Genomic DNA, 19,287 nt, shown 5'->3' with positions numbered 1-19,287 from the left:
ATCTCATTGTTGTTTGAATTTGCATTTCCCTGATGACATTTGATGCGGAACATCTTTTCACGTGCTTATTTGCCATTTGTATGTCTACTTTGGTAAGGTGTCTGTTAAGGTCTTTGGCCCACTTTTAAACTGGGTTATTTTCTTATGGTTGATTTTTAATAGTTCTTTGTCTAAGCTGCTTGGTTTTGAATGCCTGAGCACTGAGACCATCATTCTCAACCTGCCCTCCTCCTGGGAGGTCCTACCTGGGCTATCATCAACTCAGGCAATCAGTTCACCCTGCTTTTGTATGGCCCTCAATCAGAAAGGATGTGGTTTCAGAGAATGGAAAGAAATGGGAAATCTCTCACGGGTGAAAAGGGATGAAGTGCTGCTTTTCTTCATCACTCTCTGCTTTCCCCTTGATGATGTCTGTTATATCCATAACTAGAAAGAAAAGAGAAATGAATTAATGGTTTAAGCCCTCTTGCTCCCAGGAAAGGGTGACAACGGGATGAGCTTGTAGGGCAGGAGGCTGGGACAGGCAAGCCTAAAAAGGCAAGCAAGCCAGCATGAGACAATATACAGACAGCAAGGATTCATCACAGGCAACAACTGGCAAACGCCTCTGGGCAAACCGGGCTGGGAGGTCAACAGTCAGGGAAGCATCCAAGAACCCAGGACTTGGCAGAGGCCAAAAGGAAAGAGTCAGAGCCGTGCTTATGGAATTAAGCAATTAGGTTTGGATCTGACATATCTGTATTGGATGTTTACTGTGCTGACAAAACCCAAGCGCGGTGACACCCTGTGGGATCCGAAGACTTATTCACCCTCTTTTCGTAAACGTGCTCATATGCACAGACACGTTATCTGTGGATCCTTGAACCCTGCATTTCCAGAGGGATCCTAGCTCCTCTGAAATTTCTCTTTAAATCAGCCACTGAAGGTCCATAAAAAACCAAGGTAAAGAACTCCTGCACCAGAGCAGGGATTATAGCAATGGGGGCAGGGGGAGGAGCACTGAGACATGCTAGCCAAATAGAGCCAAAACCCTAGTAGCATGACATTCCTCAAACACTCCAGGCCCCAGTCAGGGAGCCATTAAAACTGCATGGGTAATAATCAACTAGTGATTGCATCTAGCTCAAGAGAGGAGTTAGGGAACTGAGAGAGGGAGGGGAAACTGTTATTTGAACTTGACCAGCATCCATTCTCTCTGATGAACAGAACCCCCCTTGCCCATTCTCAGTGAGAATGATTTGGGTAGAACCATCTCCCTCTGGCTCCAGAGTTTTTCATACTGTAAATTCATTTGAGTTCCTGGATCCAGCTATGCCTGAAGCAATCTATTCCTAAACCTTTCAGTTACACCAGATTGCTGTCACCTGAAACCAAAAGAGAGAGCCAGCTACACTTGGAGACAAAGACACACTTTGCAGTAAGGCTGAAGGACCCTCACTGCCTTAACAGGGACATTGTGATGCCAAAAGTGTCCCTCATATAGAATCAGAGAATTTAGACCAAGTCATGGATCAACCAGGTCCAAGTCCCTCATTTTGCAGATAATGAAACTAAGGTCCTGGGGAATATGCTTGTCCAAGATCGCCTAGCTAGCTAGCTAGCAATAACGTTAAGTTGAAACACCAGCTGGCTCAGTATAAGCTAACTTCTTCCACTTCGCCACTTTGCAAGCAGTGCCAGGGGGACTCACTGGACAGCCAGCTGGTTTGTGATAACAGAAGATCAGGGTGTCCTGAAGTGAGAAACCTGAAACACTGGGTTTAGATATGGTATACAAGGATTATAAATGGTACACAACTAAAATGTTACACTTTAATAAAAAGAAGTAAAACTTGCATATCGAATTGCTATTTCCACAGGTATTTAAATTGTCTTTTAAGAAAAAAAAATGCACTTCAGTTTAAATAAAGAAGGTTCCTTAAAAGAAAATATATTGGGTAAATAATAGTGCAAGGGATAGTCAAATATAACAAAAACTGTAAAAGTGGGACAAGAATGATGAAGTCTTGGAAACCCCCAAGAGAGCTAAGGCTTGGAAAGGAATGTGGAGGTGAAGCAGCCTCACTGGGTTATGCCAGCTCTCCACACGTCCACTTCCGTCTGGAGTTTAGATGTGTGGTGGGTGACTCATTCTGTGTAACTGCATTTCCTGTCCTGGATATTTTTTTTAAAATGATTTGCTCCTCATAACTAGATCCCACCTATATTGTTCTTCCTTTTTCACTGTGCTGGGGAGTGAAGGCGCCGACTGCTCAGACTGCACTGTGGTCCCAGTGCTCTGCTCCAGACACGGGGATTCCATTATTCACCGTCTTCATCATAAATCTAGACTTAGTTACCAATTGTTTTGATTTAGTCACAAGAAATGTAGGTATTAGGGGTTGTCTGGCCTAAGTTTTTGAGCGGGGAAGGCAAGGAGGAGAGCGAATGAAAAAAAATCTTCAAAATTCAGTCATATAAAATGTGCACTCCAGTAACAGTTAGTGCTGTGTGGTGTGTCATTACCTGCCACCCCAAAAGGCCGCCTCAGTCCCTGCGTGCATTTCTTCGTGTTCGTATCCTTAAGATCCATCTTCCCAACTCGGACTATTTGACAAATCAAGTAAATTTTATCCCTGTTGAGGTCTTTGTTTCCAAGATCCTGTAAGGCAGGAAACGAATAGTTACACATCATGTGTCTGATGAACAAAAAGTAGAAAAGCAAACTCAGTAATAGTAAACTCGGGGGGTGGGGGGAGGTTGGTGCTTAGCACTTAGCATACATGGACCAATCATAAAATTAGTCCTGGGAAACAAAACTATCACCCCCGTTTCACACATAAGAAAGGTGAGTTTTGGAAAGGAAACTGGGTGACAGGGCTCTGGTGTTCAATCCTGACTCTTCCACCTCAAACTGATGGGAAGAGAAGGACAGAGGTACAGCATCAGTTGTATAGGTAGCCGTCCCTATATGCCAGCTGATGTATCCAAAAATAGCATTTGCTGCAAATGACTCCATCCACCTCGTCATTGCTCAGCACCTCTGAGGGAGAAGGCAAAAGGAAGAAGGAAAAATCCTAACAATCACCGTTTACCGAGCACCTAATGCATGTATATCACTCGGGGTCGGGTTGTTGTGACACCAAACAACCCCAATATCCAAGAGCTTCTAACACAACAGGGTTTATTTCCAGCTCAGGCTACCGGTCCAGTGCAGATGGGCAGGGGCTCCACTCACTCACTCTGGGCCCCTGGCTGATGGAGGATCTATCCTGTCACAATAGGTGCATTCACCGTCCCCAGAGCAGGGGAAGGTAACGGGGCAAATCACTCACTGGCTCTTAAAGCTCCCACCCAGAAGAGAGGCATATCACTTCCGCTCCCATTTCAGTGGCCAAAGCAAGGGCCGCGGCCACACCTAACTGCAAGGGGGACAGGAAATTACACTCAACTGTGGGCTCAGGAGGAGGAACGCTGAAACTGTGAACTACCCTGACGTCTCAAGCCCTGTGCTCAGTGTTGCACAAATCATCGTCTTATTTGATCTTTCACAACACTCCAAAGTCCCATCACTAATACTATTACTGCAGCCCCATTTGACATATGGGGAAACTGAGACACAAAGAAGATAAGGGTCTTCCCCGAGGACATGACCTCAGTCCTTGCAGACACTGTCCGGTCACTCTGACCCCAAAGTCCATCAACCTAACCACCACAATACATTTCCTTCACCATCCAAAGGCACACAGGAGGGGAAACCACCTGGACTACCTCAGCACTCAAGTGCCCTGTTCAAATCTAAAAGCTTCAGTGTTCCTGGCACCCCCTTCCAGCTGAGATCAGCTGCAGAAGGGATGTCAAGGCATGTTGTTGGCATCAGAGCAGAGATCCCGGGGCCTGGCCTCACTAGAGAATAGTCGCTTCTCTTCTGAGTTAATCCTCACGCAGGCATAGGTACTGGGAGCAGCCTGTCAGCTGACATCAGAGCCAGGGCCTGGGTAAAGCCGCCATCCCCAGCCTCTCACCGTGGCTGGTGTGGGAAGAAGAGGGAGGGGTGTGCAGAGTCTCTGGGAACAAGACATGGCCTCAAAGTGGTCCACACCTTCCTGCTTGGGGGTTTATGTGTCAACGTGGACAGGCTATGCTGCCTAGTTGCCTGATCAAACACTAGTCTGGATGTTGCTGTGAGGTATTTTGTAGGTCTGATTAGCATCTACAATCAGTTAACTTTAAGTAAAGGACACACCTTCCATAATGTACGTGGGCCTCATCCAATCAGTTGAAGGTCTTAAGAACAGAACGTGAGGTTTCCCAGCGAAGAAGGAATTCTGCCTCAAGACTAGAGTATAGAAATCCTCCCTGAGCTTCCAGCCTGCCGTCCAGCCCTACAGATTTCAAACCTGTCGGCCCCCACAATCACATGAGCCAAATCCTTACAACAAATCTACCTATTTACGTATCTTCCTGGTTCAGCTTCCCTGGAGAATCTTCACTGATACAAGGGCTGTCCTTTCAAAGCTGGAGGAATGGCCAGCTGCTTCTCCACTCTCCCAAGTCTCCCCACTGGGCAGGGAGAGAGGGAAGGTAGGGGAGAGGCGGCTTTCTGACCAAGGAAGCCCCTCCACTCATTTGCATTTCCCGCCTTGCCCAGTAGGCAACTGAGTTTGAGATTCCAGTTATCTCACATCCAGATGGTGGGACAGCCTCTTCTCTGGCCTGCCTGACTCCTTCCTCCAACCCACCCTGAAATCCCCCTGAAACTCATCTTTACGAGCCACGTTCATCATTTCATTTCTCTCCCCGCAACAATGTTAATAGCTCGCTACTTGCTACCCTGTTAGTGCTAGTTTTCCCCAGCTGAATGAAATGTCCTAGACAAAACATATTTCCAGCTGTCCTATCCCACTGATTCCCCACTATTCTCCGCGTGCAAGTACTCTATTTTTGTCACAAAGATTTCTTTATTGTTCCACAAACACACAATGTTCACTTTCAACTCTAGGTCTTTCTTCCTAAGCCCCCCATCTGTACCTCCGCCTCTAAAGTTTACCCCTTATTCCTCTATATATCCAAATCCTTTCCATCTTTAATAGCTCAAGTCCTGCTTCCCTCACAATGACCTCCATCCCTAATTACTTCTCTCCTACCATTAGGATTTTTTATATTTTTGAAATATCTATATTGGTATCTTTCAGAGGCATTCCAGAGACACAGAAGCCCTGCCACCTGACAGGTTCCTTCCTAAACGTTATGGGATGAATTATGTCTCCCCCAAACTCATATGCTGACCCCTTCATGTCTCAGAATGTGACTGTATTTGCAGACAGGGCATTTAAAGAGGTGATTAAGCTAAAATGAGGTCATTAGGGTAAGCTCTAATCCAGTATGACTCGTGTCCTGATAAGAGGAGTTTAGGACACAGACATGCAGAAGGACAGTCACATGAACACACAAGGAGAAGGTGGCCATCTGCAAGCCAAGGAGAGAGGCCTCAGAAGAAACCAAAACTGCCAACACCTTGATCTTGGACTTCCAGCTACCGGAACTGTGAGAAAATAAATTTCTACTGTTTAAGCTACCCCATCTATGGTACTTTGTAATGACAGCCCTAGCAAATTAATACACTAGATAACCATTTAAGATTCCTAGGTAAGTCCTTTTTCCATTCCTCTTCTCTGAAAAAATTTCACTTGCTCAAAAGAAGACACCAGATCTTTAAGAGCTTCCTCATCAGAGGCCCTTGGTACTAGAGAAGCTTATTGCTATGAGAGCAAGTAAAAAGGCTTGAACACAGGTCATTCTCTGGAGAGTGTATAAACAGGCTATCTCAGAACTAGGCTTCAGTCTGTGGTGTCTCCCAATCATTCTCACTTGGGCCTCACAAAACTCAAACATTCGGGGAAGCTGAGACACGAAACTTAAATGAAACTTAAAACACGTGTTACCTGATCTAGTAATTCATTAGTGTTCCTTTTACTGTTCAGTCTTGTCCCCCATGTGTTAGCAGCAACCCCCAAACTGGGCAAAGTCTTAGGAAACCTCGCGGTATATGCGCTTTCCTCTTACAGGGCCATGGAGGGTGAATGCTCATAAAGCAGACAGAAGGGAAATCCACCATCAGCCCAACCCACGTGCCAGCTCCTCGGGCTCTGTCTCCAAAGAGGAAACTAGGAAGAGCTGACATCCAGAGACAAGAGAAATGCGGCCAGCAAGGCATGTGCCTGCCAAGTCGTATCTCATATCTAACTTAAACATCACCTCAATGCCCAGTTGAAAGTAATTCCCAGTCAAACGCCATCACATCACCCTGTTTTAATTATCTGCATTGCATGGATTGCCTTCTGAGATCTCTCTTGTTTATGTATTCATTTAATTATTTTCTGAATTCCCCCCATCACACCCTGAGGGCAGGAGCCTATCAGCTTACTCACTGCTGTAACCCCAGATACAGCACAGAGCTTACACACAGTAGGTGCTCATTGGGTAGCTCTTGAATCAGTAAAAGAAGCTAGAGCACCATGACATTCCTTGTCCTGAAATGAAGATTCCCATCATTTCAAGAGAAGTGTCAACCCATTAAGCCAGTCAACCAAGGCTCTCAAGTTCGTTTGCTGTGTGAAGAAGAGGTGGTGGCACAGGCAGAATTCCACAAAGGCAGGATCACATTCTCATTATTATTGAGCGACACAAATTTACTGATGACCTTTCCTGCACGTTTACATCATGAATTGGTTCTCTGCAAAAGGAACCACTGATTGATTCCCTGTCCCTCTCCCTCTTGTGAAACATCTGTCTCTTGGTTTAATCAGGAAGCCCTGTGGGACTCTCCTATTTATCAAGAAAATAAATAGGCTCCTCCTTCTAACTAATAATAGACAAACGGCATTGAGGCACATTTATATATGCCAAGAAAACTTTGTCTAAGCAATTAGGATCTATGATCTTATTCCGTGCCTCTAGCCCATTTTTCAGGAAATAACAAACAAAATAAATCAGCTGCGCTCCAATCTAATTGTAACATAACATAAGACATAGAACTTAATGGCCTGTAACTGGAAAATTATTGTGGAGCAAGGTAGGTTAATCCAGCATGTCGGTCACTCTGTAATGCCCAAACCCCTCCCTCGCTCCTCCTCTGTAATCTCTCTTGCTAACACAGGTGACACAGTGAAAAATCTCATAAATGCTCTTCTCCCCAGAGACGCTTGCAGAAAACACCAATATCCTTAGATATCTTAAGATCATACTCTGAACACAACTCGGTGAAAACAGGAGAAGAGAGGGGTTTCTGCTGGAAATGATAACTCTTATCTCCTTCTTTCCACTGTTTCTCCTTTCTAGAACTAAAAAGCCAGTTCACTCTCAGAAATAAATCATCCAAATAGCAACTGGTTTCAACATTTCTGTGTTATGTCTTGCCTGGTGAGTATTGGTATTTAGAAGGATGATCCCAGGGAATCGTAAGATCTTTAGTCATCTATGACTTAATTATGTTCAGAATGCCTAATTTACCAAGGCAGTCAATGTTCTAGGAAGGCCTTTTTTAATCTGATGTATTTTGGAAAGGTTTTTAGACGGCCTGAACCAAAGTCAGGAACTCAAGTTAACCATGAATTAACCAGAAAATCAGAGTAGCTGCTGTACCTAGTTCACCTAGACATTATTGCTGGAAGAGGTTTGTGCTTGTTTACACAGTGCTCTGCGTTGTGTACACATGGGTGAGAAAGATAGGGAGCGAGGAAGAGACAGCAAGGAGGAGGTCCATCTTCCCAATAGCTTCCTTTTACAAAAAGCCCAGAACACAGCTCTGCACCAAGGCCACGCTCCCTCCTGACCACCTGACCAGCCCCCTCTCCAAGATCATGTCTGTGAGTATGGGATGTGGTACAAGAGGACAGTGCACACCTACCGTGAAGACCACCTTCAGGTTGTTGAGCATCTCGATCTCCTTTGGGAAGCCCCTGCTGCCCCATCGCACCAGGTAGTTCTCACTGTGGGAAGAGGAGTGGCAACCCATTACTGCTAGGGGTCTCAGTATTCATAAGGTAAAAATATTCACCGAGCCTCTGCTATGCGCCCAGCACCACGCTGGCAACTGGGGACATGGGAGTGTCTGAGACAGGCTCTCCCCGTCTGTCCCTCCCTCCAGGAGATCACAGTCCCGTCAGGGAGACAGACGTTAGACAAGCAGGGGTAAGGAATTACTAACATTTGGTATTCACAACCTCTTTCCCTCCCCCATCTAGTAAGCAAATTCTAACCCAGCTATCTAATATTTTTGAGGAGCAGCAGCAATCTCTGTAGAGGTGATAAAGAGTGGCAGGAGTGAGAGGGAAAGGATTTTTGTATGTTTTGCTGGGCATTAAGAATGTATTTGTCCTTCCCACCCTATTCCCCTTTCAAGATTGAGTAAAGATTTGAATTATTTTAAATTATCCATTAGATGTCGGACCGTTTCCTTGAAGGAATGTCACACTGTGATGGACCATAGAGGGCCTTAGCCATTATCTGAGATACACTTAAGTAATGATTTAAATGCAGTCGTGGCAACTATTTATATGCAATCATGCTACAAAGAAAAAGTTCAGGGTGTTGTGAGAATGTGTATCAGAAGAACCATGCCTAGCCTGGGTGGTTAGGGAAGTCTTTGCTGAGGATGTGACATGTAAATAAAGTTGGTCAGGAAAAAGAGAGTGGGAAAGGGAAATGTTTCAGGCAAAGCAAACATGCATGCAAAGGCCCTGAGACAGGACGGAGCTTGATGCACCTAAAAAATAGATCCAAGGGGAAAGTGGTAAGAGAAAAATTAGAAAGATAGGCCAGCCCATGTAGGCTTTATAGGCCATTCAGGGATTTTGACTTGATCCTGATAGTAATGAGAACCCACTGACAGGTTTTATGAAGGGCAGTCACACAGTTCTGACATCTGATCATTTATCAATACACATCTTCTAGCAATCATACACACAACCCTGTGTGGTTCATACTAGTCAGTCTAGCTGCATCGGCAAGATCAGGAAATCTAGCACTTCTTTAACTTAGGAGAAGCTTGGTATAGTTTGCTGAGTTGAGTCATTCAGTTTTCCATGCCATCCAGGAGCATATCGTTGGTTCTAAATAAATGCCTGTTATCTTGAATTAGGATACAAACAAAATAAAACTCAAAAACCAAGTCAGCCCAAAAAAGGCATAATAAGAGAAGTCAGCAAAGTTAAAGGGAATTGCCTTCTTTCTAGAGGTTTGTTCTCTCTGATGCCTTGTTCTTTTCTCTCCACTCACCCCTAGAAGACTATTAAGAGCAGTCTGAGCAAGGTTCAAGGGGGAAATAGAACTTGCAACAAAAAGAACACAGTCCCAGATTAACCAATGGTTAAAATTTAATCAAGTCAAATGTACTTTGTTTTTTTTAGTAAGATCTAAAATTTTTAGTGGAATTTTCAGCAAAATAACCAGGAAGCCTCCAAGGCTCCATCCCCCGCAAAAATTTTTTAAATTATTTTCCATTGGTTATTTCTGGACTGTCATAGTGAAATACCTGGGTATCTCCCAGGACCTTTAATCACATGTAGCATGTCCAGTAGAGAACTAGCCTGCTAGGTCTAAACACTAGGCACCAGCAATTTTCTTCTAGGGGAAATAGAATCATAAATCAGAAAAGCAATTTAGAGGGCTGAGCTGGCCCCATCCATCTTTGCCCAGGAAGACCTGGGTGGTAAATCTGAAGGCCTACCTGGCACCAAGACAGGTAAGACCTCTTCCACATGACACCCTCCTCAGGGGAAGAGGTAGAACCATTCCAACTCTTTCTTGAGCTCCTTTTGGAAATTAGCCTTGCCACTGGCCTGATGCCTGAACTGCTGCTTTTTTGTACTACCAAAATTTATCTTAAGTTTCCCAAACCAAATCTCTGCAGGCATCCATTGGAATCGGACCATCGTTCATTGCAATACTGAAAGGTTGGTCCCAGCCAAATTCTCCCCAGCTCACATCTGGGCCACACTGAGGATACCCTAACTTGCCTGTGGCTCACTGTAGGCACACCCTGGCTAGGGAAGGCAGGAATGGAGAAATTTGGTTTCTTAGGGAAAGAACAGCTACCCAGAGTCAGACCGACTTGGAGAGTGCTTCCAAGTTCCCCTGCCCCTTTCTTGTATCATGCCTCTTCTCTTCTTTCTTTGTTTTCTACTCTTTTTTTCTTTATTCTTTATTCTTTGGGCGGGGGAGGGGGGGTTCTGCCCCTTTGTCCCCTCCTCCTCAGCCCTCACTCTCTGAGGGCTTCCCTGTGTCTCTGGCACTCCCAGAGGCATCATGCAGGCATGCCCCATCGAGCGCATCATTCGGTGTGGCACATCGGGGAACAGAGCTGCCACCTCACTGATCCATTGCCTCCCTCCACAGAGCTGGTTCAGGCCATCCATCACTTAGATGAGCCAGCAGGCCAGGCACCCTTGTCAATTCAGCCATGAGGAATCCTTGTGTTTTCTGAGAGGCAGGGAGTGCTTTCGGGATCTTTGTCACAGGTGCCTTGGGAGCAGCTGACCAGGAACAGCAAGGGGCCTACGACACGCAGACCATCTCAAAGTGGGTTCTAAGGGAGCAGGAACACTTGTTCACAGTGTCTGCTGAGGCCTAGCCAGATGAGCTGGGCTCATTCTTTAAATTAGGGATTTAAGTTTGCTATAAAGAATAGCTTTCCCACCGTAACAGTGCTAAGACCCTGGTGAGAACCACTGAGGATATTTGATATAACTCTTTCCTTGGTGACAGACTAAACTGGAAACTAGCTTATTTTTGGAGTCAGATGGACTTGGGTAGACAGCTCAGCCTTGCCATTTATAAATATATGTGCCTTTGAGCAAGTCACCTGACCTCTCTGAGCCTCATTTTCTCACCCAAATCACATGGAGTAATGACGATTATGTGAGATCATATACAGACCTCAGTTCCGTCTTCTTAGATGGATAGCCCCTCTATGTTTCATAAATGTCTCCAAGAGAGCCATTATTTTCTAAAGTGAATTTTATAATTCAGTAGGAACTGTATGTCATCTCCTTTAATCATCAACACAACCAAGGTAAGAAGATATCATTTTCTCCACAGAAGCAGAAGGATCATGCCCCAGCCCCACTGTACTGCGTTAACTGGGATCTCAAATACAGGACCACGTGTTGGCTCAGAACCCCACTGGAGGGGACAGGCAGAGGTCACCTGGGAGGAAGGATGGACTGAGCCACAAGCAGATGCCAGGGCTGGCAGTGGGGGCCAGAAGTACATCAAAGTTTTTCCTCTGGAGATTCCCAAACGTGTTTTCCCTTCTTCGAGCTGAGGTACCTGGAAGTTCCCTTACTTTTTCCATTTCCAAGAACAATTAATTAAGGTAGTAACAATGATAACCACTGCCACTTGGAGCACCATGTGCCAGGCCCTGTGCTTCCTGTGCTTTTTCTTATTAAAGTCTAAAAGAAATGACCCCGTGAGGTTGACACTTACATTTTGCAAATGGGAAACTCAGGCTTAAGAAAGATTAACAACGTGCCCAAGGTTAAGAAAGAGTAAATGGTGGGGTCACGATGTGAACCCACGCAGATTCCAGAGCCCACACTCTTAGCCTGCTACTGCCATTGAGGACAGGGTGTTTTCACCATTCATTTCTTAACTCTCCTTTTAAAATAGGTATTTTTATTCTATTCAGTGCTACCTGTCTGAATCTTATTTCTGGTTGTCTTCCAGGAATCAAAAAACTGTTTACAAAACCCAATGGTGCAACCATAACCCAACTCTGGGAAAAAAAAAAGTGGTGTACGTAACATTTCCACCTGACTCCCACACCCTAAAAGAAGAAGTTATTTCCACATTCTCAGCTAGACTGTTTCTCTACTGGGTGGGAATTTCTCCACAAGTGATGGTGGAAGGAAAAGGCACTCTGAGCTCTGCCAACTCCAACCTCCCGAATACAGAGAAGTTAGGCAATGTTGAACACTTACCTTATGACCATTTGCTTGTTGGGGTCATAGAGGGACATGAAGAGCTCAGCGTCTTCCCCAATTCTGCACACGAAGTTTCTCACAAAGACATAGAGGCTGTGGGTAGGGGATGAGGAGATCCGGGAATACATTCCATAATCAGGCTGATCTTTTGACTGAGAGGTGGAAGGAAAAGGGAGGAAAATGGAGAAAATTAGCCCAGCACCACTTAGGACAACAGAAAGATGGCCCTGAATATTAAGAATCATGTAAGTTTCAAGACTAAAGATTTCAGCATTATATCCAGGCCTTCCACCAAAAGCTCCTGTTGTCTGAGCCAAGTCACTTTGACTCTCTTGGCCTTGATCTTGGGAAATACCACAAATGACCCAGACTTCCACATAAAGTTTAGTGTCATAAAAAGCACAAACTATAAAAGAAAAAAAATGCTTAAACAGACTTTATCAAAACTAAAAATTTTGCTTTTTTTTTTTTTTTTATAAATTTATTTATTTTTGGCTGTGCTGGGTCTTCGTTTCTGTGCGAGGGCTTTCTCTAGTTGTGGCAAGCGGGGGCCACTCTTCATCGCGGTGCGCGGGCCTCTCACTATCGTGGCCTCTCTTGTTGCGGAGCACAGGCTCCAGACACGCAGGCTCAGTAGTTGTGGCTCACGGGCCCGGTTGCTCCGCGGCATGTGGGATCTTCCCAGACCGGGGCTCGAACTCGTGTCCCCTGCATTGGCAGGCAGATTCTCAACCGCTGCGACACCAGGGAAGCCCAAAATTTTGCTTTTTGAAAGACACATTTAAGAAAATGAAAGGCCAGGTAAACACCGGGAGAAAATTTATTTGCAAAACATGTATCTGATAAAGAATTTGTATCCAGGATATACAAAGAATTCTTACAACTCAATGACAAGAAAATCAACCCAATGAAAGTGGGCAAGGTATTTGAACAAACACTTCACAAAAAAACGATACAAATGGTAAAGGCCAGTAAGCACATGAAGAGATGCTCAAAATCACTAGTCATTCAGGGACATTCAAAACAACAGTGAGATACCACTACACAACCACTAGAATGGCTAAAGTTATAAGACTGACAATATCAAGTGCTAACAAGAATGTAGAGGAACTGGCACTCCCATAGATTGCTGATGGGAATGCAAAATTGTACAGACCTTTTGGGAAATAGTATGTCGGTACCTGAAAAAGTTAAATATGTACTTATCATATGCTCCAACGATTATTATCCAGAAAGAATAAAATCATATGCCCACACAAAGATTTATATGAAAATGTTCATAGTGTTATTAGTTATAATAGTCCTGAATTAGAAATAACCCACATATTCAACAACTGATCAATGATATATACTATTGGCAACTGGTCAATGGTATAGCAACTCAGCAATGAAAAGGAAAAAACATTAATACATACAACAACACGAACTTCAAAAACAGCATGCTGAGTAAAAGAAGTCAAACACAAAAACCATATGGGACTTCCCTGGTGGCGCAGCAGTTAAGAATCCGCCTGCCAATGCAGGGGATGCAGGTTCAAGCCCTGGTCTGGGAATAACCCACATGCCACAGAACAACTAAGCCCGTGCGCCACAACTACTGAGCCCACGTGCCACAACTACTGAAGCCCACGCACCTAGAGCCCGTGCTCCACAACAAGAGAAGCCACCGCAATGAGAAGCCCACGCACCACATCAAAGAATAGCCCCCACCTGCCGGAAATAGAGAAAGCCCACATGCGGCAACGAAGACCCAACGCAGCCAAAAATAAAAAATATATATAAAATAAATAAATAAATTTATAAAAAAAGACATATGATTCCATTTATATTAAATTCTAGAGAAGACAAAATACAGTCACAAAAGGGGCTGCCTGGGGCTTGGGACTGGGGAAGGGGGTTGACTGCAAAGGAACACAAAGAAACTTTTAGGATCATGGAGCTATTCTATACCTTGATTGAGGTAGAGTCTGCCCAACACTATGTATTAATAAGATCCATTAGACTGTAATTTTAAATGAATTAACTTTATTGTATGAAAATTATATCTCAGTAGAGCTGAAAATAAAGTTGCTTTCAATTAATACACAGTGGATAAAATATTTTTTAAAAATATAAATCAGATTATGTTAACCTTTAAAGATTGTTTCCTTGGAATCTTTTATTGGCTTCTTACCACAGTTGGAATAATATTTTAGCTCTTTCCCGTGACCCTTAGGTCCTCTGAGAACTGGCTCCTGCTAGCTACCTCTCCAAAGCATTGCCTTCACTCTTCCACTGTTCATTATGGCCCATCCATACTGACCTTTCTACTCCTTGAACATTCAGAACTCAGTCCTACCTCGGGGCCTTTGCACTTGCTGATCCCCCTGCATTGAACATCTTGTCCCCAGATCTCCCTAGGCCTGCTGCCTTCACATTATACAAGTGTCATCTCAGATGTCCCTCCTGGGAGAGGCCTTTCCTGATGGTACCTTTTAAAATAGCTCCTGATTCACTCTGATTCACATAACCCTAATTGATGGCTTTTTAGCCATCTGGAATTATTTACTTATTTACTTTTTTAACATTTCTTCTTTTTTCCTCTCTGGAATATAAAAGCTCCGAGAGAATAGGAAACTTGCCTGGCATTAAACCACCTGGGGGTTGGTTGTGGAATGAATCAAGATCCAAGTACAAAAACACAATAAAATGCATGTGGTTACTCATCATCTCAGGTCGTAGGACAGATGTCCCTTTGAATAATATACAGTCTGGTTAATTAGCTTATTATTTTAAGCTTATGATGTGCTAAAGCCTGCTTCATTTGGCCAAGCCTAGTTCACAAAGCTCACCATCTCTTCCTTGATACGCTCTGTGATTTTATCAGTTGCTTCTTCGTGTGCATGGAACAAGCTGATGACGCTGGTATTATCAGGGTCCAAGATATTTCCATCTTCATCTCTGACAATCAGATCAAGCTCAAGGATTCTGAAAAGCAAAAATGTGAGATGATAAATCAAGGGAGGCTGAAACCTGTAGAACGTTGGTGAGAAGTTTCTGCCAGAAAGTTCACCTGATTTCTGAGGATCATAGGCTCCCATAGCACAGCTCTATACAGACAAACTTGCACACAGCTGTGAGTCACACTGATGTAGCTCAGCCTTTCTGGGAGGTACTGTGGTAGTGTGTATTAAGAAAATTTTAATGCATATTTCCTGTGATACTGAACTTAGAAAAACAACCACACTTGAACAAGGATGTGTGTTGCATCAGCAAAGTGTTGAAAAAAACTAAAATGTCGGTGAAAGGGGGAATGGGTAAATAAACTGTCATCTGTAATGGAATTCTATGTAGTCGGGTTTTAAAAATATGATATAGTTTTGATATGTTTAATGATATGTATTAGTGAAGAAAAAATCAAGCATGGAAAGATGCATACAGTGTGTTTTAAGTAAAAAACAAGCAAACAAAGAACCCAAGACAGGTATGTTACCTGGGTGCATGTACAGAGAGAAAGGTATGGACAAAATGCACCAAACTACCAACATGCGTGCCTGTGAGGAGAGGCAGGGCACTGGGACGAGGAGAGGCAGGGCACTGGGACTAGGAGGGGTGGAGGGGTCAAGGGAGAATTTTGCCTTATCTCTATTTGTTTAATGTTTATATAATATAACATAATATAGTATGATATATAATACATATGCAGAGAAGGTACTCATGTACCACTTATTCAATGATACCTTGAAAACAGTGGTTGGGGGAGAAATCTCAGATATATTGCTACCCACAGTTTGTTCTTTAGCTCTGTGACTTCCAGGTCACAAGATTTTCCCTGTTTGGTATTGATTTGTTTCAACTGCATCTGCCATTCTGATTGGCATCAATACTAGCAACAGCAAAATACTCACATAGCACTTGTGATAAGCTGTACCTTAAATTCTTCACACATATTAAGGCATTTAACTCTTGTAACAACGCTGTGAGGGAAGTACTATTAATACCTGCATCTTACAGATGAAGAAAAGACTGAGGATAATTTACTCCAGGTCACATAGCTAGTAAAAAGTAATATGGCATCCTAGTCTGCACTCTTGACCTTTATGGTATACTTTCAAGATAGGAGGCTCTTAGAGGCAGCATTGGGTTGGCGGACGGGGGTTATGTTTGCACAGGTCCTAACCTGAAGCTGCTTTTGCACCTGATGTTGACATGGAGGACCTCAGTTGTCCATACAAAGAGGGGAGGGGGCGGTGGGCTGATGGAGACTCTGAGAGGAACAACGGTGGTCCTGCTTAGGCACCACTACCACCAAGCACCAGACAGGGTCAGGGCAGCAAGGACAGATGAAGGAGACTATGTTTTCATCTCTTATTTGACAATTGGATTGAGAGGCACATCTCTCATGTCATCCAAATGCAAACAGAAGGGAGTCAAAGTTCACCCATTTGTCCACATTCATTAGGAAATTAACTTCCAACTAGATATGACTCATAATGTTGCACAGCCATGCTGCTGGATGGGCGACGCTAAGGGGGAATCAATGTATTCAACTAATGCTGAGCGGAGGCTCTCACGACCCGAGAAAAGACGGAGCATAGCCAATACGTAATTTAATGCTGAGATCTCTCTAGCTCCTTTCTCTTCGAAATTTATCAAAGTGGATTCCGTTCTAAAATGTATGAATAAAACATTCTCCCGGGTCCAGCTGTCTTGGGATTTGAAGGAATCGTTTGAGGATTCCTCACTCCTTGGATACCAAAGAGCTTGTCCATTACCAGTTTCATTTGAAACTTGGAAGCTTTAGTAGACAAGGGGCAGGATTGATGGGATTCCCATGACCCACGATCAGGAGAGGCTTCTTCCCAATAGGACAGCAAACCATTCATTTTGGAGAACTGAGCATTCTGACAGTTTCTCCTTAGGAGGTAGCCCCACTGCTCTCTCTGTTCAAGAAAGTGATAAAATGAACCCAAGACGAGGGCAGGGGAGAAAGTCCTCACTGTATGCCTTTTTCAAAAAAATAAAAAATTTTAAGGTGAAGAAAACAGAAATGGCTTTTTCTGTGGCTCCCCATCGCTCTCTGGACAAATCCGAACTTTTCCACCTGGCACTCAGGCCCTCGAGATCCCAGCCCCTGTCTACCTTCCTCTCCATATTCATGCTCATCTCTCAGCTCCTCTCAGCTTCTCTCTCTTTCTCTAAAGTTCTTCACCTAATAATTCCTGCCAGTCTTGTGTGATGCAGGGCAGGTGTCACCCCCTGCCCTGTCTCCTCCCACCCTCTTGTGCATGCTTCCTCCTCTCATGAAATGCATGACTTCTTACTCAACTGTCTGTTTACTTCTCTTTCTCTTACTAATCCTCATAGTCCTCAGGAGGCAGGAGAACGCAGTGGTTAAGGGCTTGAACTCTGGAGCCAAGCTACCTGGTTCAAATTCCAGTGCATCTTGGGCAAAATGACCTAATCAGCCTGTGAGCCTCCATTTCCTCATCTAAGAAATAGGGATGATAATAGTACCTGCCTCACAGAGTCGTCGCGAGACTTAACCGAGTTAATGCATGGGAAGTGCTTAAAACTGTACCTGGCAGACAGTAAGCACTCAGAAAGCTATTATTTGTTCTCTTTGCTTGCCTTTTGTTGTTGTTGTTGCATAGAGAGGCTGTATTTTGTAAATGTCTGTGTCCTGAGGGCTTCTCGGGTGCTCGAAAGAAGTTTGATGGCTGAAGGAAGGAATGGAATTTCTGGGGGAAGAAATAGGCTGATTCTGACCAGTCCTCCAAGACTCAGAGTCCTGCTTCCCTGACTCTCACAGCCTGAGGCTGATGGTCCTCATGCTGTTCCTGACACTCTGACCTGAAATCTGGCCTTCTGGTTTTCAGGAGGCTGCCTAACCCATATCAGAGCTCTGAGCCCCCGAGACACCAGGCCTATATTAATTTAAGGTGCCCAAATCTCTCTCACTTCCAGCTGAAGTCGTCAGGGAAGCGAGGCAAGAAACAAGGGGCCCCTTAGCTCAGGGCCTCGGTCTCCGAAGATGTCTCTCACTTCCCCAAAGGCAACTGACTGAAACTGAAAGCACAGTGCTGACCCAGGCGATGCTGTAGAGGGAGGCTGATTTAGGGAGGACCCTCTTTCTCCTTTCACCATCATTCACCTACTGCATGCAGATCCTATGCCCAGTACATAGAAATGAATCTGCCTTAGAGGAGCTCCCAACACAGCATGGGAGACAGGCCAGTAAGGAGGTAATTACTGGCCAGGGTGCTAAGGGCCTGCAAGAGTGCCTAACCCAGCCAGGGGTGGTGGGGGAAAATCAGGGAAGGCTTCCTAAGAGTGGTGACCATTTTTTCCACCCTTGGTCCTTATTGTCAGAAGCCCCCATGAGGAAACATCTGAAGGTCACAGATGCCATTACTGCAAAGCAGCAAAACGCCCTCAATTCCCACGTCCCAGCTGTGACCATGCTCAGCTAAAGATATCACTGTACCAATGGCGGCAACAGCTGCAGAGCAAACCCTTCCTGTCACTTTGGGATGATGAGCATGATAAGCAGATTTGGACTTGCCTGCCAGCTGCCAGCAGGGGAACCAGCAGAGAGACCATACTCCTGGGATGGGAAGCAGCCATAAGTTGGACCCATTGGCTTTCCTCTTTGGATCATCTTCCTAGTGCGTGTGACAAAGGCAAGGAAGCCTGGCTGCTAGGAAAATTTCTTTTTTTATTCCCAATGAATAGGCTCTTTCCACTTCCCCCTCAGGCCCTATGTTCCAGGCTTCTCACCCACTTTGCAGTCTTCTGAACATGCTATGTTTTTTCATGCACTCCCAGCCTCCCTTTTTTTAAAAACCTACTTAACACTTCTTTATCTTTCAAAATTTAGCTCTGGTCACCTCCTCCAGGAAGCCTTCCTTGACTTCCTTCTCCAAATTGAATTAAGAATGCTCTTGCCTCCTAAGCCATCAAAGTTACCACAATACATATCAATAGTTTACTTGTAGCTCACTCTTAACTGGACTGTGGTCCCTTAGTGTACAGGAACTTTTATTTCTGTGGCCTCAAAAAACCTAGCAGGAAATCAGGCCAATCATAAGTGCTCAATACATGTTTGTTGTTGGGATGAATAAACAAATAAGTAGGATGTTTGGAGAGCATTCACATAATCAGGAGGGGGGAGGGCCTTTACAGTTCTCAAATGTTATCCAACTAGTATAATGGTGAGGCCCAGGGGCTCTAGAGCCAGATTGCCTGGTCTAAATGCTGGTTCTGCAATTTACTAGCTATGTGACTTTGGACCTGTTAGTTAACCTCTTTAAGAGCCTCAGCTTCTACATCTGAAAAAATG

At 44.4% G+C, this 19,287-nt stretch overlaps 1 protein-coding gene across 1 annotated transcript in view; it reads right to left on the bottom strand.

The window, feature by feature from the left end:
* DOCK2 (dedicator of cytokinesis 2) overlaps positions 1-19,287 on the bottom strand; it is a 426,319-nt gene that overhangs the window by 370,194 nt on the left and 36,838 nt on the right. Inside the window, exons 7-11 of the mRNA XM_082378747.1 lie at positions 14,798-14,933; positions 11,964-12,118; positions 7,889-7,970; positions 2,506-2,641; positions 351-426 (exon numbers count right to left, since the gene is read on the bottom strand). Coding sequence (XP_082234873.1) covers positions 351-426; positions 2,506-2,641; positions 7,889-7,970; positions 11,964-12,118; positions 14,798-14,933 — 585 coding nt within the window. The remainder of the gene's footprint in view (positions 1-350; positions 427-2,505; positions 2,642-7,888; positions 7,971-11,963; positions 12,119-14,797; positions 14,934-19,287) is intronic.

Source organism: Balaenoptera borealis (assembly GCF_965194805.1).
Source record: "Balaenoptera borealis genome assembly, chromosome: 2".
Lineage (NCBI taxonomy): Eukaryota > Metazoa > Chordata > Mammalia > Artiodactyla > Balaenopteridae > Balaenoptera > Balaenoptera borealis.
This window is presented reverse-complemented; position numbering and strand designations above follow the sequence as displayed.